The sequence below is a fragment of the Rhododendron vialii genome, chromosome 10a (genome assembly GCF_030253575.1).
Source record: "Rhododendron vialii isolate Sample 1 chromosome 10a, ASM3025357v1".
In the NCBI taxonomy this organism is placed as follows: domain Eukaryota; kingdom Viridiplantae; phylum Streptophyta; class Magnoliopsida; order Ericales; family Ericaceae; genus Rhododendron; species Rhododendron vialii.
The window spans coordinates 1426692-1449316 of NC_080566.1; the positions used below are offsets into that span (position 1 = coordinate 1426692).

At 39.0% G+C, this 22625-nt stretch overlaps 3 protein-coding genes across 6 annotated transcripts; 1 reads left to right on the forward strand and 2 right to left on the reverse strand.

Moving 5' to 3' along the window:
• The first annotated feature begins 964 nt into the window (after positions 1 to 964).
• Positions 965 to 6423, forward strand: LOC131304186 (ras-related protein RABB1b). The gene is made up of 6 exons (XM_058331326.1): positions 965 to 1129; positions 1846 to 1985; positions 4116 to 4198; positions 5175 to 5379; positions 5507 to 5575; positions 6048 to 6423. Exons 1-6 carry the CDS (start codon positions 1084 to 1086, stop codon positions 6138 to 6140), a joined length of 636 nt encoding a protein of 211 aa, XP_058187309.1. The 5' UTR covers positions 965 to 1083; the 3' UTR covers positions 6141 to 6423.
• Positions 6424 to 7712: 1289 nt separating this feature from the next.
• Positions 7713 to 11552, reverse strand: LOC131304241 (pre-rRNA-processing protein esf2). Of its 4 annotated transcripts, XM_058331403.1 has the most exons (9): positions 11457 to 11552; positions 11400 to 11416; positions 10955 to 11205; positions 10426 to 10489; positions 10131 to 10198; positions 9740 to 9829; positions 9522 to 9652; positions 8193 to 8342; positions 7713 to 8088 (listed from the first exon to the last, which is right to left on the reverse strand). In XM_058331403.1, the coding sequence occupies exons 3-9, from the start codon at positions 11202 to 11204 to the stop codon at positions 8068 to 8070; spliced, it is 774 nt and encodes a 257-aa protein (XP_058187386.1). In that variant the 5' UTR covers position 11205; positions 11400 to 11416; positions 11457 to 11552; the 3' UTR covers positions 7713 to 8067. The 4 variants fall into 4 exon arrangements, with proteins under 4 accessions (XP_058187386.1, XP_058187387.1, XP_058187388.1 ...); XM_058331404.1 differs by having other exon boundaries at positions 11400 to 11543; XM_058331405.1 differs by having other exon boundaries at positions 10955 to 11220; positions 11400 to 11543.
• A 931-nt stretch (positions 11553 to 12483) lies between these two features.
• LOC131304201 (pentatricopeptide repeat-containing protein At4g35850, mitochondrial) lies at positions 12484 to 22164 on the reverse strand. Its single transcript, XM_058331347.1, has 13 exons — positions 22015 to 22164; positions 21763 to 21898; positions 21019 to 21181; positions 18280 to 18345; positions 18096 to 18193; positions 17584 to 17701; positions 17286 to 17495; positions 16545 to 16621; positions 15168 to 15261; positions 14384 to 14449; positions 13856 to 13933; positions 13614 to 13715; positions 12484 to 12783 (listed from the first exon to the last, which is right to left on the reverse strand). The coding sequence occupies exons 1-13, from the start codon at positions 22037 to 22039 to the stop codon at positions 12685 to 12687; spliced, it is 1332 nt and encodes a 443-aa protein (XP_058187330.1). The 5' UTR covers positions 22040 to 22164; the 3' UTR covers positions 12484 to 12684.
• Between the last annotated feature and the right edge of the window lie 461 nt (positions 22165 to 22625).

Below are 22625 nucleotides of genomic sequence, written 5' to 3' on the forward strand. Positions count from 1 at the left end.
TCCCCCGCTCCAGATTATTCTTAAGACAGGTGTCTTCTCAAGAATTAATTAATTGCCAAATGGTATATTGAAATAAATACTAACTAAGAAGGACTTATTAGCTTCAATATAATCCCACTTTAGAAGGGACTTCGGGTTAGTATCGTGCATTGATGTCATTGTGCTGCGCACCTCCAAGCTGTTGTATCGTACATCCGATCACTCGAATCTCATCTCGGCAACCAACGATCGAAAACCGTTCATTATCGAGATGAGATCCGAGCCGTCGGGATGCACGATCTGATGGCTCGGAAGTGTGCAGCACGGTGCTGCGCATACCACTGCACAACACCATCCTCAGTCCCTTTACAAGGTGCAATTTGCTCACACTCGAATCCCAGCAGTTTTTTTTTTCTTTCCAAAAAAGTACTTTTTGGAAAAAAAGAAGAAGTAATTTTAAACTCAAATATAATGAAAATGAAAAATATTTTTTCAATTTTTTTTACACCGTTTAAAAGATCTTAATGATCTATCAAACAAGATCCATATTGATAGGAAAATTACACCGTTTAAAAGTACTTTTTGAACTTGAAATTTCTTTTTTCAAAAAGTACTTTTTTTGAAAAGTAAAACACCCCCCGGAAAGTGGTCTGCAATTGATCCGAGCTGCTCTCTCGACTCGTTAAGGCTCGGTTCATTTAGTAACCAATTTAATCTCAACACTCAAAATCTTGGCTCGACTCGCAAAAACTCGGATTGCTTAAAAAATCTTGTTTACTAACGAACCTAGCTCAAAATTCAAATCCTCTAAAAGCTCGACTTAGCTACCGGAGAGAAACGTTTAGGCCTCGGTCCGATAAGATTTTTAATTTTTAAGTATTTATTTTTCGCATTGCAGTTAATTCTCTCACAAAATATCGTGTTTAATTCAGGCTTAATCAACAAGATAATCATGTGTATAATAGATTACGTCTCTCAAGCAATCTTTTAGCGTGTCGGCATTTTAAATACGTCATCTTTACCATTTGAGTGTAATCGTGTTCTCTCTCTCTCTGTCTCTCTCTCGATCTCCTCCTTAAGCCTCTCCGTCGCCGGCGTATCGCAATGTCGTACGACTACCTCTTCAAGTACATAATCATCGGAGACACAGGTGCGTCGTTCAATTCAATTCAACCTCACGTAATTCGATTTCGTTATTAAAAAAAAAAAGAACCTAACTGATTGAATTTGGATAGCTCTAATGACCTAAGTCACATAATCCGGGCGCTCATGCGCGAGCGCGAGCGCGAAAGTGGAAGCGTGTTTTAAAAATAACCCGAAGTGTTAAAATTTACAAGCCCGAGGGCAGGGCGAGAATTGAGTGCGGAGCGACTGAAGGGTTATGACTAAAGCTAAGGACTTTCCCCGTTACCAAGAAACCCTAATTGAGTGAATTGGGATAGCTCTAATGAGTAATGACTTTCTCTGTGTGTCTGTTTATATATTTGTGGTCAAAGGTGTGGGAAAAGGGTCATGCCTGTTGTTGCAATTCAATCTCACTTCCTTCGAGTTTCATTATAAACCATATTTGAGTGAATTTGGATGGTTCTAACGACTAAGTTACATAATCTGTGAGCGAAAGCGTGAAGTGAAAGCATGTTTTAAAAATAACCCGAAGTACTTAAATTTGCGAGAGCAAGAATTAAGAGCACGAGCGCAGACCGAGAATTGGGTGCGGAGAGGAGGGCCCCACTGAAGGGTTATGTAGCTAATGCTAATTGCTAATGACTTTCTCCGTTATCAAGAAACCCTAATTGTGTGAATTTGGATAGCTCTAATGAGTAATGACTTTCTCTGTGTTTTTGTTTATAAATTGGTGGTGAAAAGGTGTGGGGAAATCGTGTCTGTTGTTGCAATTCACGGACAAGAGGTTCCAACCGGTTCATGATCTCACCATTGGAGTCGAGTTTGGAGCTCGTATGGTCACCATTGATGGAAGACCCATTAAGCTTCAGATTTGGGACACTGTAATGTTCCTACCCTCTTTTGCTTTGCTTTGATATATGCTCTCTCAATTACGAATTATTTCCTTTAATTCTCTTTATGTCGTTGAATTGATACCTATTTGACATGTTAGTTGAGAGGTTTTGATTTTTGAAAGTGATAAAGCTTGTATATTTGTTTGCATATAGTCCTTTAAGATGGAAATTTTGAAGTTAGAACAGGTCACTTGTATCCGAAATCTACTTTTATGCTTTCTCAATTAGATTGCCTTTAATTCCTGTTATGTTCGTTGAATTAATTTGCTATTTTGATTGTTAGTTGATAGTTTCGGATGCTGGAAGTTTGGAAATGATAAACAGATAAAGCTTCTATGGTTTTGAATCTAGTTTTTGATGTAGGAATTTTAAGTTATAACAGGTCACTTGTCTCCAAGTTCTACTACTATGCTTTCTCAATTGCAGGTCGCCTTTAGTTCCAGATACGTTCCTTATAGATTACGTATTCTGCTTGATATTTGGCAGTTTTGAATGTTAGAAAGTTATAAAGCTTCTACTTTATTTGCCTTATAATTAGTAAACGAATTACGACAAAGGTCACTTATTTCCAAATAGCACAGCTATGGCAACAAACTGATTCATGGTATCCATTCTGTCGAAATTTTGAACAAGTCTAAAGCCAGCTATCCATCATTACCTGTCATTGTCCAAAGTTGCTTCGGTTCCCTTTCATTTTTTCGTTTTTGCTTTTGATTTGGTTTGCATTTCTATTTGTAGTGTGATGATGTGAATACTCAGGATTAGAATAGCTGCAAATGAGACTCAGTCTTAGTTTCAGTTTTGTTTTAGTGAATGGTGAGTTTGAATCTTTTATCCGTGATCGCCATTCTGTTGGGTTGTGAAGTGGTTTGTGCCTATCAGAAGTTTGATGGTTTCCAATATGATCAGAAACAGAACAACCATATTTAGTACAAATACATTTCTGGTTTGCCTGATTGATGGGATTGATCTCCTTGAAATAATAATGAAATTGCACAACTTGCTGGTGGAATTAAATGAAAATCTTGTGTACAAGGAAGGTACTCCAAATGTATTCAGGAGCTCTTTCTCTGTGGCTTTGGCTTGTATGACATGTTATATGACTTAAATAAAGGAATACTGAAAAATATTGAATGGAGACATAAACACAGGTATATGTTATGTGAACCTTGACCAAGTTTTGGGTTGCCTTGTTCATAGACTGCAATGTTCTGGTTTAGCAATATCAGAGGATCCTGAATTTGTTGTTTGCTTTTTCTTCAAGATCTTGATGCGTTTATCAAGGTCTAATGTCCTCCCTTCCTCCCTCTCTCCCATTTATCAAGATCTTGATGCTTTTTTACATCCTCAAACACGTCCTCATTGGTTGGGGTGGCCAGACTCTCCTTTGATAAGTGACTCAAACATGTGGAAGCACTGTAAATATTGAGTTGGTTGAAAGGTTCAAAGTTCAAACTCATAATGTCAATACATTGTCTGCTCTGGTAACTCGGTTATTTATTAATCACCCACTCGAGAGAGAGAGAGAGAGAGAGAGAGAGAGAGATCTAAGTTTCTACGAAATGTATATAATCCTGGCAAATCTGTCATTTGCTACTTTTCTTGAAACGTATTGGTTTACTGTTCTGTTCAAATCGAACTTTTAAAACCAAGCCAACTTCGGGTGCTCTCTTCTTGGCTCTTACTTGTTATGATGGTTAAACACTGAGAAAATTCTGGTGACATCGGTGAGCTCAAGACCATGGAGAATCTGTAACTGTAATGTAAACTTTAAATAGGAAATAGTGTCTGCTCTAGGTCTTGCACTTCTGATTTTCTTTCTGGTCTGGACACGTCTCCTATTTTAGTTTATGCAACTGGCTCATCGTCACTGGTGTTGATATTAACTGTTTGTGACTAGATTTTGGATCATCCATACACGTTGCCACTTTCAAAACATTAGTTTTTGAGATCATTTTGCTCATGTCTTCCTGTGGGAGATTCTTATTGTTTGTCATTCGTTTCTTCATTATTGTTTTCTAACGTGTGGCCCTGACATTTCACTCTAGCACTTGTCCTAACGTAATATTAGTATTTGCTGCGTGTGTGTTCTAAGCCAAGAACTTTGATCTGTATCAGGCTGGTCAAGAGTCTTTCAGATCCATCACCAGATCATATTACAGGGGAGCAGCTGGGGCCCTTCTGGTTTATGACATAACTAGGTATGCACGTTTGTGCGTTTGTTTTACGTAATCGTTACTTTTGGTTTCATGTTTGAATGCATGTCTGCATAAATGTTGGTATTAGCTGAATATTTTGTTCTCAATTCTTATTGGTGAATTGTATACAACCGTATAGGAAGTCTCCTTATGTTTCGATGTTATAACGTTGTGATGAACCTAAGCCTGGACCTACTATGATGCAGAGGACTGGTTTGCTGGTGTACGCTTGCTTAGGATATAGCTCTCTCTCTCTCTCTCTCTCTCTCTCTCTCTCTCTCTCTCTCTCTCTCTCGATGTTATAACGTTGTGATGAACCTAAGCCTGGACCTACTACGATGCGGAGGACTGGTTTGCTGGTGTACACTTGCTTAGGATATAGCTCGCCTGGACCTACTACGATGCAGAGGACTGGTTTGCTGGTGTATGCTTGCTTAGGATATAGCTCGCTCTCTCTCTCTCTCTCTCTCTCACACACCACCCCACCACACACACACACACACACCCCCCGCCCCCCCCCCCCCCCCCCCCCCCCCCCCCCGAAGCTTCCATGAACAGACATTACAACTGATGCAAAATCAGGTAGTTCTCTGTTCTAAGAGATTCTAGACTAGAAATAATTCTGGCATAGGCCATAGAATATAGCATGGGACAAGCATTTCTATGTCATACTGACATGCTCTCTTAAATAAGTGAGGCTATGCACACTTTAGATTGGGTCTGTATTGGTTAAGCACCGATGTCTACCTCCTGTATATATATGTATAGGTATTTATATGTATGTATGTATGTATATGCAATTGATGCCCAAGTATTGGTTCTTGTTCTGTCCTTAAGAGAGTTTACGTTTACTAAAACCGGATTTGAAGGTTCAAACTTTTGTGACCGTCTTGAGGATTGTTCTCTGAACGTGTCCTTTGGCAGATACAGACTTTTACATTTTTTGGAATTCTTTTATGATTTCATCTTCACTTATCAGGAGAGAGACATTTAATCATCTGGCAAGCTGGCTTGAAGATGCGCGGCAGCATGCAAATCCCAACATGACGATCATGCTTATTGGGAACAAGAGTGACCTTGCGCACAGAAGGGCTGTCAGCAAAGAAGAAGGGGAACAATTTGCGAAGGAAAATGGGCTTTTGTTCTTGGAGGCATCCGCAAGAACTGCCCAAAATGTTGAGGAGGTGATTTTGTTCTGCCAAATTTAAACGGAGTCTTTTGCTTCATAATGGTTGTTGTTATGGCTTTGAAGCTCTTGCTTGGCTGAATACCAAATTCCCTATCAAATGAAGTCGATATTATATCTTGCAGGCTTTCATAAAGACTGCCGCTAGGATACTTCAGAAGATCCAAGAAGGCGTGTTTGACGTGTCCAATGAGGTAAAGTTATACTGGTTTGCATGTTTAGAGGGGCTTATTAATATGCTAATCAAAGCATTAAATTGGAGCTTCTATTTGTATTGTACTTTATGACCACAAAATGTTGTAGGGACACAAATCGTTGTATCCACCTTTACGAATAGCATAATAAAACAAGTTATCTCCTGTCTTTCGGAATATAAATTGACTAGTAAAACGATCTGGAATCTGGTTTTGTTGTAGGCCAATTTCCGCTGGAGGGAAATTACCAGGGAAGGAATGGAAAAACTTGCATTGGACAATGGATGATTGGGTCCAATTTTTGAGTTAGTTGTAGACGTAAGAGTGATGTTATGATAACTTTTTGACCCATGAAGTACATTGCCACAAGTTGGAAGTTTATACAGCTATACTATGTATATACTGAGTGTGTTTAAAATTTTGAATTATTCCGAGTTTGTGTTTAATTTGTTGGTTTTGGTCATTGTTACAGTCATCTGGCATCAAGGTTGGCTACGGTCGTCCCCAAGGTCAAGCAGGGGCAAGAGACGGAACAGTTTCCCAGAGAGGTGGATGTTGCGGCTGATTAATACACACATTTGCTTATATATCCTATCCTTGCGTTAAAAAAAAATTCCTACCCTTGTGTGCCAAAAAAGGAAGCTCTGCTCAGCCATCCCAAAATGAGTTAAGCCTTTTAACTTGACTGTGTTGCAACTTCTCGAGAGTGTGGGATGTACAGATGAAGGTGATTTGATTAAACTAAAGAGTAGTTAAACTTGTCTATTGAGTGCTGGAGGATTTTTACTGTATCCAGTTGAGTCGATTGAATGATTGTGCATTTTATATCATGTATCCCTTATTTTTTCTTTCTCGTGGATCACGTGCTTGCATGTTCTCCTTTCTTGTATCCATTCAGAGTGTCGATTTGTGGTTTTGACATTGCACACAGATGCATATGAAAAGTACTGAGAATGAGGATAATGCTGTGTCTAGTAAATATTGGGAGTTTGAATTGATGTTAATCCTATGGAGTACAAGTACTGCAAAACTAGCATCGACAGGCCAGCTAAAACACTTTGTAGCAAATTTTGGAAAAAAAAAATTCTTTCAGCACTAAGATGCAATTTTTGCACGCTGAAATTGGTTTTGTAATTACCAGATTTAGACAATAGTAATTCCTTCGGCATCCAAAATGGCACGTCTTTCGCGAGGGCCAAAACAATGCGCTGCACAGCAGAGGCGAAGGGAGTACGGAAGATTTACGGCCTGAAAACTGCACTTTGGAAGCTTTAACTAGATTTTGTGTTGCTTGTTGCTTGCGAACTCCCCTCACCATTTGATCACGATAAATAAATGTCATACTTGGCAAAAGGAGGACTCTTGCTTACATCATACTTGCATCATACTACACCAATAATTCTTTTTTTTTATCCGCTACTACACCAATAATTCACGTAGATACTAATAGGGTAGATTATACAGACAAACCATACTATTACACCTATTAACAGTACAAACCAATAATACTACTTTCAACAGCACAAACCAATACTACTTTCAACAGTACAAACCAATAATTTCACTGCCTTTTGAAAATGAAAGGAGCAAAACAAAGTAGCAAGAATCTTGCAGCCTTATTTTACTTTCTTTCACTTAAATTATTGGTTTGTATTGTTGAAAGTAATATTATTGGTTTGTACTGTTGAAAGTAATATTATTGGTTTATACTGTTGAAAGTAGTATTATTGGCTTGTACCGTTAGTAAGTGTGATAATATGGTTTGTCTGTATAGTCTAGCCTATTAATATCTGCTTGAATTATTGGTGTAGTATGATGCAAGTATGATGTAAGCAAGATTCCTCCTTATGCCTATAAAAGGAGGACTCTTCCCCGTTGTAAAAACCAAGTCAGTGTGTCCCCGTTGTAAAAACCAAGTCGGTGTGGTTCCAATAATACATCTCTATGTGTTCTCTTTATTGCTCTCTCTCTCTCTCTCTTTCGACCCTAGCCTATTTTGTATTTGTACCCACTTTGTGTTTGTCTAATTTGCTATCAGACCATAATATGCACGCACACAAACGTTCACTTGGAAGACGGATTTTCTGGTATAATCATTACAAATGGCAAAGAAAAAAACTGGTGCACCACATCAACAGAACGAACAGAGAACCATACATAAACAAATAAGGTGGTCGCTAAATGCAATTTCCTCATGGAACCCAAATTGTCAATATAGGGATCATTGCAGAAGGCTGGCTTTTGTATAAGTATTTGTATCCCGTAAAACAGGCTACCAGTCGATAATCAAATGTAAAAATATGGTTCCAATCCTTACACAAGCACCAAAAAGAGGGGGAATCAAAGAAATCAATCTCTCTAAGGCATTTGTACATGGCCTTGGAACTCTTGCAGTTGACCTCCAACGAAAGGGTGAAACTTCCTCACATGTGAAAGCGGAGGATCCGGGATGATCTAGTTTGTCGGAAAAAAAGCGGAGGATGTATTGTACTTCAAGAACCACTACCAAATACCTGCATGTTGTATATGATAGAGCTTGAGCGAAGCTTAAAAAGGGAACAATCAAGATAAAGAAAAAGATTGTAAGCAGAAGCTTATTGGTGAAAAGACAACTCACTCCAGCAAGGATGTGTTGGGAGAGTCTAGGCTTGTTTTGCACAACAGTATCTACCGGCCGTGTTTGTGGGAATTGACGTATCACCTTTGTAACCTGTTTATCTTGTGATGGCTCAGCAGTTGCTCCCAACTCTTGTTGAACCTTTTGCTTCTGCAGAATCAGATCATATGGAAGTCAGAGTCTTTTCTAAAGATGAGATGCTAGCCACAGGTCAAAGTATGTTTCGCTTTGTTAAGATCACGAGCAACAGCCATATTAGAAAGCCAAGTGACAGGGACATTGGAAATAAGGGCTTATCAATCTGTGGAGATGGGATACTGTGATCGGAAGGTTTGCGAATCTCATACTTGCAACAGCCTTCAACAAACATAATTTCATTAGACGTCGCGTTTCTCAACATATGCCATGGCAGAGCTCAGCATATGAAGGAAAAGTTGAAACTTTTTTTTCTGCATCAAGTTGCATCCACTGCTAGCATTGAAAAGCATCGAAAAATTGGAAAGCCACAATAATACCAGTTGAGGGGAATCAAAAACAATAAGAGGATAATAAACTTTTATATGCAGGTATATGGCAAATATTTCACCTACAATCATCAAGAATCTATGTTACTTCTTTCCGGAAACCAGTTCAGAAATTCCAAGGACAACCAATGCTTAAATAACTGGCAACCGACGATTTAGTATCAACTGTATGGATACCGATCTATGAAATTGAAACACGTCTTACATGTTTCCAGTTCTGTTTCGTTTTATTAGCAGTTCTTCCTTGTCTCTGACCTGCTTATGTGTCCATTTTATGAAGCAGTAACTCTGCCGACAATTTCTTGCAATTTTTTTCCTAATACAACTGTCATGTCCCTACTTATGCACAAACAAAGATGATCTAAAGGTGGGGATAGACCTAATGAATGATCATTGTTCAGTAACAAAAGAATAAGACTAAAGATGTGGTGGGTTTACAAAAGCTGAGTCCTGGTTTTGATCTGTGCTCTGGGCATATAATAATTAGAAACTTGGACCATGAAATCAACCCCCTGTCAGGAGTTTTTACTACATAAGGATATTTTTTATGATAACATGTATCTCATATGGAAGTGGAACTAAGCCACTTAAAAAGATTAAGTAGCTACATGAAACCAAAGCACTGAGAGACTCAAACTTTTGATTTTGACATTAACCCATTATCCATGTACTGCAAACTCAGCCTGCTCAACAGCTGTTAGATCCTAATCCTGAACCAGACATCCTTAGGAATGATTCCTGCTCAAATCAGCTGTAAAAAAACATAGGCAAATGTATTTACCAAAACAGATGTACCATTTTTTACCTTCTTCATTCTTTCTTCTATAGCAGTCAAAGCACGGGACTTTTCAACTTTAGAAAGATAGAAATCACGCTCCTTCTTGGCAGCAGAAATTTCTAATGCTAGTTTCTGCTCACGGCTAGCATTCTTGTAAGCTGCAATGTTAGACAAGTATCAAGTTAGGTGACGACCTACTTAATCGCCACGCCATATAGTTCGAAACATGTCACAAAGTTACATACCAATCTCTCCGGTAAGATCTTCCCACTTGAATTTACTCAAGTACTTGATATTCCAAAGATCATAAAAGAATGTAGACCTCTTCTTCCCACCTAACATAGACAAAAACAAATTAACAAAATTCCATCAGCCATATTGCAATAAGCTACTTGTCAATCACACCCACCACCTTGTGTGTTCCACTTGAATATAAACCTTATTAAGGTCACACGACACCATGACATAATGCCCCAGAAGATATCATTCAACATACTGGGGGAAAACAAATAATTCCCAAATAAACATGATCTGCTGTCCATTTTCCAAATAAATTAGCTCAACTACAAAAATATAGGAAACAAGAAGACTCTAAAGAAGAGATGGTAGTGATGGAACAACGTAATTTTTGCATACCTATTTGTTCGCCATTTAACATCTTTGCAACCCTCTTCGCGACACTTTTTCTGGAAAATTCAACCCACCTACATGCACAAAGGCTATATCATATGATTATATGTTCGTAAAAGATGTCACATTACATTTAAGTAACTTCTCTTTTGGGCTTCAAAACTATTTACGTGATAGCCTGATAGTTCAATTCATTTAGAATAGGTCTGATTTGGACCTACTATATGACCTATGATGTGAAGTAAACCGAAGCTGTTCTAAGATGTAGAGCATTTGTCCATTAAGAAAGTGCATCACATACCCTTCGGAGAATTCTTTTCCGCGAAACCCGCCTGCTCGTTTACGATGTACTTGAGCCGCAGGATCTGAAAATAATGCAATTCAAACACTTCAATTCGAAGTGTACACAGCTTGCTATATTATACTATATATGCACCAAAAGCAAAGGCTTGTGAACAATTATACTACAACACAAAGGCTTGTGAACAATTATATCGCCACTGATCTCTTAGAAAAAGGTTTGAATCATTAGTCTTAAGGAAGAAAAACAGTGTTGGGTACTCAATGCCCCTTTATGCGACCGCTCTAAAAACAGAATTTTTACAAATGCAAACGAGGCCAGTTACAACTAACTTGAGGTTGACTCATTTACTAAACGAGCTCGAGGTCGACCCATTCACTAACGAGCCGGGCCGAGCCCATAACAAACCGAGCTTCGAGTTTAGAGTTGCTCGCGTCGGTGAATCGTTTGCAGCCCTAATTTTAGTGGAACACTATCTGACAAACAAATAGAAAAGACATAAAAAAGGAAGAATGTGGCATGGGAAAACCTTCAGGTGTGAGATAGATTCTCAGAATCTCTCCGTAATGAGAGAGAATCTGACGCAGCTTCAAAGGATCCATGTGCGGAGGGATCCGACTCAAGTAACAAACCCCGCGCTTGTCAGCCTTTGCAGTTTCTTCCAGTAACTGCTGCTTCTTCCTTTTCTTTTTCCTAATCTCTCTCCTTTCATCGTTCGATTTCGGATTCTCTTCCTCTCGCAGAACGGCTTTGTCTGCCTCTTGTTCGAACTGCTCCATCCTAATCGGTGAAACACTAGGGTTAGGGTTAGTACTATAAGGCTTCTGATATCGAGAAACAAGATGAGTACTAAAAATAGGAAATACAGTGATAAAATGGAAATTCAGAAACCAGCCACTATAAAAGTCCCTCAGCTATCAATTGAAGAGTAATCTAATTATTCTCTTGTTTAGCGGGGAAGCAGAGAGATGTACCTGTGGTTGTCGAATATGGGAGAGAACCCCTTTGGATGGAGAGAGATGGCAGAGAGAGAGAGAGAGAGAGAGAGAGACCAAAACGGACGGCGGCGGAACGACGAGGAGAGAAGGAAGGCGGGGTTTAAGGTCGCATAGCCGCACGAGTCGTCGTTTCATTCATTAACCTCATAATTTTAAGAAACGGCGTCGCGTGGCGGTCATTTACACTAGGCTGTAAACGGACCGAGCAACTCGCGAGCTCGGCTCAAGCTCGTTTAATAAACGAGCCGAGCTTGAGCTTGAGTTTTCAGCTCGTTTACCAAACTAGCCAAGCGAATCAACAAAAGCTTAGCTCTTTAGAAAAGACTCAACTCGATTAAAGAAGCTCATTAAGGAAATGACTAGGAGCGCGTTAGAAAAGACTCAACTCAATTAAAGAAACTCATTAAATAAATGACTAAATAAATGACTAAGGGCTCGAGCTCCCAAGTTTTTTGGCTCGTTTAGTACAGCCCTACGCGTCTTCAACATGCGAGGTCCAAGATTTATGCAACTCTAGTACTCACCATTTTGACTCTTTTGAGTGGCTCCAACTTATAATAAGTTATATTTAAAATAGTGAGTTCACCCTTCCCTATAATCTTATTAAAGTACAACCGTGATCCCGTTCAATGCACAGAAAAGTGCGTATCTATTGTTATAAATTATAAGAATTAAGATGCGAGTTAAGTTACTCAAATTAATTGTAAGCTATGGAAAGTATAAAACCAGCGCAAACAAATCAAAATTAAAATGTGTGATTTTTATTCATCTTCTACTTTAGGCATTGTAAAGTTCAACTTTCCACTATCCAATCTGAATGCAGAAGAAACTCTGGAACAGTAGTAGGGTTCTCTTTCATAGGTTTTGATTCATCAATGTTCGGACACAAATCCGGATAGAGCCATCTATACACACGGAATCAGCAAATGCATGTGGAATCCACAAGCATCATACCAATCTGTGCCCAACATTTGTGTTCACGGCAGTTTTTTTAATCGGATCTATCCGAGATTTCAGCCTGTTGTATTAACTCAGCACTCGCTTCAGATTGGGATGAAAATTAGACCGGCAAAATACTGTGTATTACGACAAGCCTGGACACAAAATGGCATCATATATAGCTACAGTTCCACTTTTTTTTCCCGTTAAACCTTAGGCATCCTCCAGAAAGCAACTTAAGATTACACCATTCAAGAAATTATTGAAACAAGCAATAACAGTACAACTGAAAAGAATCGAGCAACTTTCTTCATCTTTTAAACTATGATCGGCCAGGCCCTTGTCTGAATCTTTGGCGCTGATTGGCATAAGTTCGAGATACAAGCATTAGTCTTTGATCATCTGCAGGTATATCTCGTTCCTGGACAAAAACATAAAGTAATGTGAAAACAGTAAATAGACAAACAATTCAATCATGAAGGTTTAACCTATAAAAGTCGGCCTCGATCTCGCAATTGATTTCAAGCGTTTGACTACATTCTCAAAAGCTCAGGCATTCATGTTGCACGAAGGAGAAAAGCAAGAGGAATTATGATATGCTTATGCACAAGTTAGTTTCTCTTCGGCTGACAGACAAGGCACAAGGCACCCATTACTGTAGTATTATGTCAAAGATTGAGCACTCATGCAAGAGAATTAAGTTGATACTCCCCTCCATATGGGTTTTCCGTAACGAGCGATGTACCCACGTCATCAGATGGTTCTAATTAAACATCATCTTTCTCCAGTTTTGTGCTTCTGGAGCAGAATATTTACTTCATGATGCAAGTAGTAAATCCATCACTCAACCTAATCAAATTTGCTCTTCAGCCTATACAGTCTAATATACAGCTAAGGATTTCCTGGAAAACCCCAAAACATGTTGAGGTCCAACAGCTTCAATATCATACTTGAAATATTTGCATGTGACAAAGTCCACATTCCACGCGTACGGAAGCATTTGGTTGCATAGAGTAGTTCAATTATGACAATACGTTTTCCTAGTACATATGGCATTTGGTACTTGACAGGTTGGAAACTCTTGATACTAGGAAAAGTTATTCAATGCCCCAAGAGCATTGCCACGTGGTGCCCAAACTCTTCTCTCCACCACACATCTAAAATGTGGCAGAGAGATAGTTGGTGCACCCTTGGCAATGCCCCTAGGGCACTGAATAATCACTCCGATATTAGTAAGGCTAGGAGACTCACTTTTAAGCCATGGTAATATGCTTCAACAGCAGGAAGTGAAGGGGTGATATTCCGAGACTGCATCAGGTCCCATACGTAATTTGCCATGGTATACCCACCAGTCTGCAATGAAATGTAAATCTCTAGTTATAGTTGAACCAAACTCCAAACTAGTTGGGAAAAATACTGGTACTGAGTACATAGCACCAATAAAAATTAATGCTCTATTGAATGTGATGAGCTGTTCACGAAAAAATTATTACCTTTTCACCGGAAGCTGCAAGGAGGAGATCATTACCCATTTTGGGGTTCAAGTTAAATCCCCTCGCGACCATCTTTTCCTGGATAAGGGCGAGAGGATAGAATATCACAATTTTTTAGAATGAAGAGAACTCTCCAAGAGCATCTCCATGGAAGTAGCAAAATTAGATTCACACCGAATTTGAAAAGCCATGCCAATAAAAAGCACCTCAAGGGAAGTAGTAAAAGTTTTACACTATTCTAGTTTAGCTTTCCCTCCTCACTTGAAGAGAGAGGAATGACTCTTCAAATAGCCAACCCAACAAATGTAGTCCTTAATTATGAAGAAAAGTTTAATTCTTTAAAAAAGTGAAGCTCTAAAAGTCAAAGAAATTATAAACAGAGTAAGAATTTGAAGATTCCATTGGAGTGCACTAAACCTTCAACTTACCACATGGGCAGAAAATTTTTGGTATGAAGTTTTGCTTACTCCTTTGGAGATGATCTAATTTGAGCAATTAAAACCAAATCAACAGCAAACCCAAACATACCAGCGTCTCAAGGGCAAGTTGCATTCCCCTGGGAGTGTGCCCCAACATTGCTCCCTCAGCAAGAGTCTACAGCCCGGAAAGTCCACAGTTCAAACAATAAAAAAAAAAAAAAAACAGAAAATTATGCATTTCTAGTCCATACTACAACATTTCTCCAATGAAACAATTTTAAAGCCATATATGAACAATCATTGCTCTTGCCAATTAGGCAGAAGAAAGGAAGAGTTTTTTATTTACCAGAAAATCGTCCAGAGTCAGAACCAGAAAATAAAAAAGTGACAAGAAGTTGAGGAACACCACAAAAGAAGTCAACATAGATATTCTAAATTCAACAAAGAATCTAAACAAGTTGCTGAAAAATGTTCCGCAGTTAAGGACATAGCCAGTTCCAAATTGTGGTTCCACATGGCAGTCATTGATGCATCTCCAACCATTTTTTGGATTCTAACTAAACAAAAGTTATGAAGAAGACCAGAAAGGCAAGAATAGTGACCTTTCTGCACTCTTAGGAACTAAACCTGTTTTCCAAAAACCTTAAACAATAGTGCCAATAGAAAGATCCTAACATTCCCGAAGTAACCAAAAAAAAAAATAGAAAGATCCTATGGCACAACAATAGGCAGTGTGCGGATAAAAAAAAAAAAAACAATAGGCAGTGCGGAAAAGGTGCCTTGACAACCTCAATGACACCCCCAAAATGCAAATAACGAGCATTTGGAAAGTAAATGTCAGATAATGTTAACCATTATTGGCCAGCAGACCAGATTCATAACGTAGAACTCACCACATACAGCTCCACCATAGGCTGCTTCCCTGTATTCATGTAATCTTCAAAAACTTTTTGACCGCGATCAAGGTCTCCGGAATGCAGATAACACCTGCAGTACATGGCAGTTAAACACTAAAAGATTTAGTTATTCTTTCACCGAGTGGTCATACTGTTAAGTAAACAGTGAGTCAAGCAAAGCCCTGAAGCATCTTTTGGTGATCACACATCGTAGCAGCGTCACAAACAAATATTAAAAACCACAAACCAACACAAAGGGAACAAACATGCAAGAAGTATACAAATATGCCGAACGTGGAAAAAAATACTAAGAAAGTCATCGGCTGACTATATCGAAAGAATGGTGAACCATGTCAGTTCATCAGCACTGCAGAGGTATCCATGGAGCAAAACTCGTGGATCCACTTGAAAAGAAATAATGACAAATTACAGGAAAATTGTAATTATAGCTGACTTCAAAGTATGTATAAGCAGCATAAATAGCAGAGTATAAGTTGCTCCAACAGAAATGTATCAAGTAGGTAATTCAGAAAGGAAAATGCTAACCTCAACCCAGTGGGCCATGGTTAATGAGCAAAAAGTGCATTGATATCTGTGGAATGTGTATAGGTATATCTAGGAAAGTGCATTGAAACTCTTAACATTGTGTGAATTATCCTCTACCCAGTGGGCTGACGTTAGCAAAATCGATTAAGAAATGTGGAATTTTTTAACAAGCCGCCAAAGCAAATGGGTAAGAGTTTCCCAGAATGACAGCCATCAAAATCAGATGGCAAAATCATTGTTTAACTAGCAAAATAGAAGGGCCATCCCGAACAAACTAGTATGAGCAGTAAACACATCTTTTATTTTCTTTACTAGTTGCAGGATTCATTGCTATGGACTTCATCCCATTTCCTTTTGTTTTTCCTTACAAGGTGACATCAACTTTCTGATACGTTGACAAAGAACATACCATTGCAGACTTCAGTTCTTCCAAGATATGCGAATGACGATAGAGAAATGAACTAAGAAACAATGAGGTAGTGGACCATTGAGCATCATTGTTTCATGAAATGTCATCTGAACAAGACACTTAAAATGGAGCATAGCTCATTCTCAAAAGTAAATAATACAAAGACATCGAGGTCATGCAACAAAGGAACAAAAGATACAATCATATCAATGCAAATAAGATAATAGATAAAACAGAAAACATTAAGTACATAACAAGACATGAGCTTTTACTATTTCTGAGTACCCATTCTCGCTAAATGGCAATAAAGTACCTATAAATGTTTCTTTCAGAATGAAACTATGACCATATATACTGTAACATGCTTCCACATGGTTTGCATGAAACTCTTCAAGCATAAGCATATCACTAACTAGTACCTCATGATTTGTATCAGACAATAGACATCAAGAGGTTTGCCATCCTTTGTCAGCATCTCTAGGAGTATTTCCATTGCCTATTGAAATCACAAATATCCATGTAAGCACATAATTAACGGGAAAAAGAACAAACCAGAACTGTATCTGCATGTAACTAGTAAACAGGCCATGCCATCACATGTTTCCAAACAGGTTGTAATCATAGAGAACTTGGTTCAAAGTTGTGTTTGAAACTCAATGTGACCAAAGAAGATTTCAAGAGTTTCAAAAATGTAAAAGGATACTGAGAAACATGGGATGTCAAATACACCAAAACAGTATACAAATACTTTGTGTAACATATGTACAAATTTTTCGAAGGTAAGAAGAGAAGATTTCTTTTCCCAACAAAATTCTAGGAGGAACAAGAAAAATGGGGACATGCATTAAAAATTATCAAATGAGGCCACAAAAGGACCAATTTACAGTTAATGTTACACTACTTGCTACAGAAACGGATATTGTGCATAATCAATGAGAGCACAAAAATCTTTCTTATCACAGCAGAGCACAGCATACGGCCAAATTTACAAAACAGATGTTATCTATGGAGTGGTATATCATCAAGCCAACAGAGAACTACGATCAATTGAACATTCATTAACGAGGAAATAACAGTGAACAGAGATTGCCCACTTGGTGATGCTAGATTGGTAATAAAGTCTGAATCAAAGAAACAAGAGAGCACATCTGATTTGGTACCTCAACATTTCTGAGGTCTGCACATGCATGAAATGCCACATGATACACAGTTAACTCCCTAAATATGAAGCCACCACGCCTATGAATGCATTCTGCAGTGGGAGTATTATATAACTCTTCTTCAGTAACACCCATCATAACATTTTCAGCATTGTCTCTCGAGGATTCAACTGACGACCACCCCTTGGACTGCTCAACAAGCTCAATAATCTACTCCACAGAAAGGAAAATATCATAAATGTCATAGGATCTGCGAACGAAAATCTAATAAACATTAGTAGAGATACTTGACAATTACTTTGCTAGCTGTATCATCGGTAATAGGAGTCTTATTCTTGTGTGCAGCAATAAGGCCCGCGTAGCAAAACTTGTTTAAACCAAGACCAGCTGCAGTCATATCACGAACAATTCCATACCTGTAATATCAAAGCCAGCCAATTTACCCACTATTTAATGCGGGAAAATCTGATGACAAGTCAAACTACAAGACACAATTCTAAGGGACCGGTTGTAAAATTAGAAAGATCAAATACAAACTATGATCCTTGGACTCTCTTTTTTCTTCAGAATATACACCCGTATGGAATAGGAGAGAATTACTACAAGAAACTTACTGTAAACCAAAAACTATCTACACGAAATAATTACCAACCACTCAAACAAGACCACGATATTATTCAGCGTACAGCAGTGGAATATGTTACAAAGGGGCCTATACTGCATGAGATCCATGGAGGCCATGGACCATATAAGAGATGGCGACAATTAATACATAGGTAGAAAAATCAGTCCATGGAATTGGTACCATACACTTGATCTAACCGCCCAGCAGCTGCACATGCATTCAGTAGACAGATAAAAGTTTGTCCTGTAGGTTTGACTTCATATCTCTTCATCTCTTCCAAAATCTTCAATTTAAAGAGACAGAGAAGAAATGTTTATAACATGCATATACAATAATATCAAGTTAGCAAAAACAAATGGTCATCCATACCTGGATTGCCTGCTGTGAATTCTTGCATTTCCCACAGGTTGAGATCAAGAAGTTGTATAAAGCAACCTATAACATCAATAGCCATCACATGACAATTAAACTTCTCAAATTATAGCTAACCCAAATAGATTCTCAAAACCCGTTTTACAGGAACTTGACCAACTGAAATTAAAGAAATACAACATCCATAAAAACAACTACACAATTTTGGATAACATACTTGGTGGGTAATGGGAATAAAACTTTCTTGTGGTTAGATAATTGGCACCCACTTGGCCCACTGCTTGCTAGATTTGGTGCCAGAGTGACATATAATCTAGGTAGGAATCTGCAGTCTAAAGTGGCTTCTATTATTGTTGATAATCAATGGATTTGGCCCAGGGGGAGGAATACAGTCACTAGAGAGATTATTGAGCATACCCCTGTTTCTCTTCTTCCTAATACTGCCAGGGAGGATTCTATTATTTGGAACTTAAATGCCAATGGTAGATTCTCTATCCAGTTTGCATGGAATGCATTCAGAAGGCCCAAACCTTTTGGTCCCTTGGGCTAAAGTAATTTGGTACAAGCATGCAGTTCCTAGGTGGGCTATTGTGCAGTGGTTGGCTATCCTGTGTAGACTTTCCACAAAGGACAGGTTGCAGCAGTGGGGTGTTTTGGTGGGAAGCCAATGTGTGTTATGTTCAAATGCTGTGAAATCTCATGAGCATCTGTTTTTTAAGAGCCCTTTTTCATCTCAGTTGTGGAGATTGTTGCAGATGAAGTTTAGTTCCTTTTGTAGCCTATCTATTCTTTCACAGGTGGTAGATTGGATGGTTCAACACCATAATGACACTCTTTTCTTGAATCTGGTGGCTAAAGTGGTTTTTGCTGCTACAATTTATCATGTTTGAGGGGGAGCGTAACAGATGCATTTTTCAACAGCATAGAGGCTTGGATGTGCAGGGTTTGGAAGCTCAAATTTGCACATAGGTTAGGGCTTGTGTCAGTTCTTGGAGAAGAGTGAAGAGAACAGGAGTTAATCTGGCCCTCTGCTCCCATTGGCGCTTCTCTAGTCGTATCTTTTACTCTCGGTAATAGCGAATAGTTTGTATAGATGTGGGTTTTGGGTTAGTTGTCATTTCTGTTGAGTTTTGTTGGTAGAGTGCTTTGCTGAGCAATTTTTTGGCTTGTTTCTCTGGGGAATGCCCCTTTGATTTTGTATCTTGTTTGTTGTGAATAAAATCTTTAACTACCCAAAAAAAAAAAAAAAAAACTACACAATTTTAGAGGCACGCATGGTTGACTTCAATGAAACATAAGGCTTTCCCTCTTGCTCACATAAGATAAAAAGATTAGATAAATGTCTGTCTCAATACTTCATTTACCCTATGTAGTTAAGTATGCATCTGGAACAAGTGGGAGCTCATGCCCCCAGACACAAAAAATCACCTTGTATAATAATACTCGTTCTCCTGCCAACATTTCTGATTCCAAGACACGTGTTCACTCGTTTTATTCCTTTTTTTTAGATGACTTCGATATCATTATCATAGCCTAACTTGACAAACCGATCACTGCATGAAAATGTGGTGTAAGTAACTACCCCAAATGGCTTACACAAAAAAGCCACTCCCTCCTTTTGCCCATGTCTTTTTTATCAGGTCTTAAACCACCCCTCCTTTTTGTTTTTTTCCAATCAAGTGGCCCTTATACAAGAATTAATTCAGCCACCGATTAAACCAAACTACTCATTTGGGTTGTTCACAGGGCCATGGTCAACCAGGGTTCTACGTATGCAACCAGGAAAATTAGCGTCAAACACGACATTTAATTTGACCACCAATAAGCTTGTCATATCAATCATCGGCCCACTTAATAATGTTAATGAATAGTTATGACTTATGAGAGGCGATAGGTGCACCAAGGCTCCAAAGAACTATTGGGGCCTAGCCGAAAGGCGAGGCGTGGGCCTTATTGAAGCGAAGGTCATAGTCGAGCACAAACATAATAGAGACAACAATCAAAATTAACTATAGGAAAAAGCATTAGCTATAGAAATTAACTCCCCCCTGGTTATATAACACTAAAAATAAGAGCAAGTATATAGTCCAAGGCCACTTAGCCCTCTTAATGGAACTAGAACACCTGATGCACAATAAAGTCATAGCCCATTACCAATACTATAATGATTTGTGGAGAAAAGGAAAAAAAAAAGAGGGCATTAAGAAAGTTGACCCAAAAGACAAGAAAAGGTTTCTCAGAGGCAGAGACGTAAAAATCAAAAAGCTTGAACTTTGATCAGCAACCAACAATCAGTTGTGACTACTAGAGACTTCAGTCGAGCTCGTTGATTGTTGATTTGGAGTCTGTGGACTGCACTATAAAAGTTGTCGTTCCTTTTTTGCTTTTAGGGTTAATATTTTACACTTATTTCTCTTTAAAACGACTTGAAAAAGGTGCTTGTCACTTTCTAAGGTGAAAGGCACAAGAGGTGTGCCCCTAAAGCGCCTATGGTGGGCTTATATCATGTTGCCTTGCCTCACACTTGCTGGGGCGCGCCTTCAACAACTTTGAGTTCAAGTCAAACTTTACATTTCAACACAACACGGACAACAAAGGGCCCCTAACAACACTTCAAAACCACAAAGCAATTGTCTTCCACTTTATGTTTTATGAGTATAATAAAATCAAAGAAATGAATGTTTGATAGAGTAATAACATGTACCATGGAATCAGAAAACAAGAACGAGTACATACATCAGGAACCAAACCCATGGCTTTCATTTCATTACGGAAGAAGAAAGCGTCCTGCAACCGAGCGCCTTTCATCGTCCCCACAATCAGCGAGTGAAATGTATCTCGCTCTGGTTTAACCCCATCCAGCATCATATCATCATACACATCTCTCAACAAATAATGCCTGCACAACACACAAGAATACATGTGGTAAACAATAGAATGCAGTGGCCTGGAGATTATGGGAATGTAGCATTTTCCTGCATTTTTCATATGGTCACTTAGCAAGAAACTTATGACATGGAGCCCACATTTTAACTTATCCCCTAGGATCAGCTTTTTCTAAAAAAAAACTCTTCAAAAAATACAAGATTTTGCGTAAATTTATTTTGTAAACTAGTTTCTTACACTACCAAGTAATATATCCCTCCGCACCAAAAAGATTGTCCGATCCGAAAAACGAGAACTTATTGCCCTGTCACACCACACCACTATATGTAGGTGACCCCATGTCACCTATGTCGGGACCGAAGCTAAAGTCTCACCACCTGTAGGTAGAGGTGGTGTTAGAGTATGTTTAGCTTTAACCCCTTGTGGAACTCGAACATGGGCCTTGTCCAACCAAGTCCTGAGTTTCTGAGTTTCCACCAATGAACCAACCCCTCATTGGTCTATCCCAATCCACATACACATTCCTACATAATAATGCATAAACACAAACCTTTAAAAAAAAAAAAAAAAGAGAGAGGAGAAATTGAAAGGTGCCTTCGTTGAGAAGTGAGAGAGGTAATGACGGTGTTATACTCCGAATCATTGTTGGCGTAATTCCTCTTGGCAAACTCTTCGGTCGAAGCCGCGAAGTAGCGGCGTCCGATTGCTCGGACCAGAGACCTGTGGTGCCCTGTTAGAAATGGGAAAACATCATCAGTCAAAAAGCACGTGTCTCTCTCTCTCTCTCTCTCTCTCTCTCTCTCTCTCTCTCTCTCTAGATTCATCTCTCTCTAGAAATGGACGTACCGGAGATGGAGTGAAGCAGCTTCATGGATTCCGCGATGAATGATTCGATTCGTCCGAAGCCGTTCGTCTGATTGTTGCGATTTACTATTAAGCTTTGGGCGCATAAACCCTCACAGCGGAGTCTGAGGGGTGATGAGGTTTTAACACTTCTTTGTTTTTTTGGATCAGCAATGACGTTTTAACACTGTCCAGCATTATTTGAAAAGCGTGAAACGTAAACACGTAACTTCTTGCTCATGGCCGCGAACATTTACCGCCTGGCCAACAAAGGTTACCGCCTGGCCGCAAACTTTTGCAACGACACCGTTTGGACTAATGCCCACTCACATGTGAAACACAATATCTAAAGGGCCCAGCTATTTGCAACCACAAATTTTCTATACGTAGCTCGTTCTAAGCCTGACCCACAAATCTTATAACAATTTGCTATATGCAACCTCACAAATATCCATAAACTTTCAAATTTGCCCTCTCCCCTGCACCACTACCAAATCCTTCATAACCACCATGGTCCACCATCACCACCGTTCACCACACCAGACGGGAAAACTCACCGCAAGGGTGATTGATGTGAAGGATAGCCGGTTTAGCAGGATCTGTATGTGCCTCTC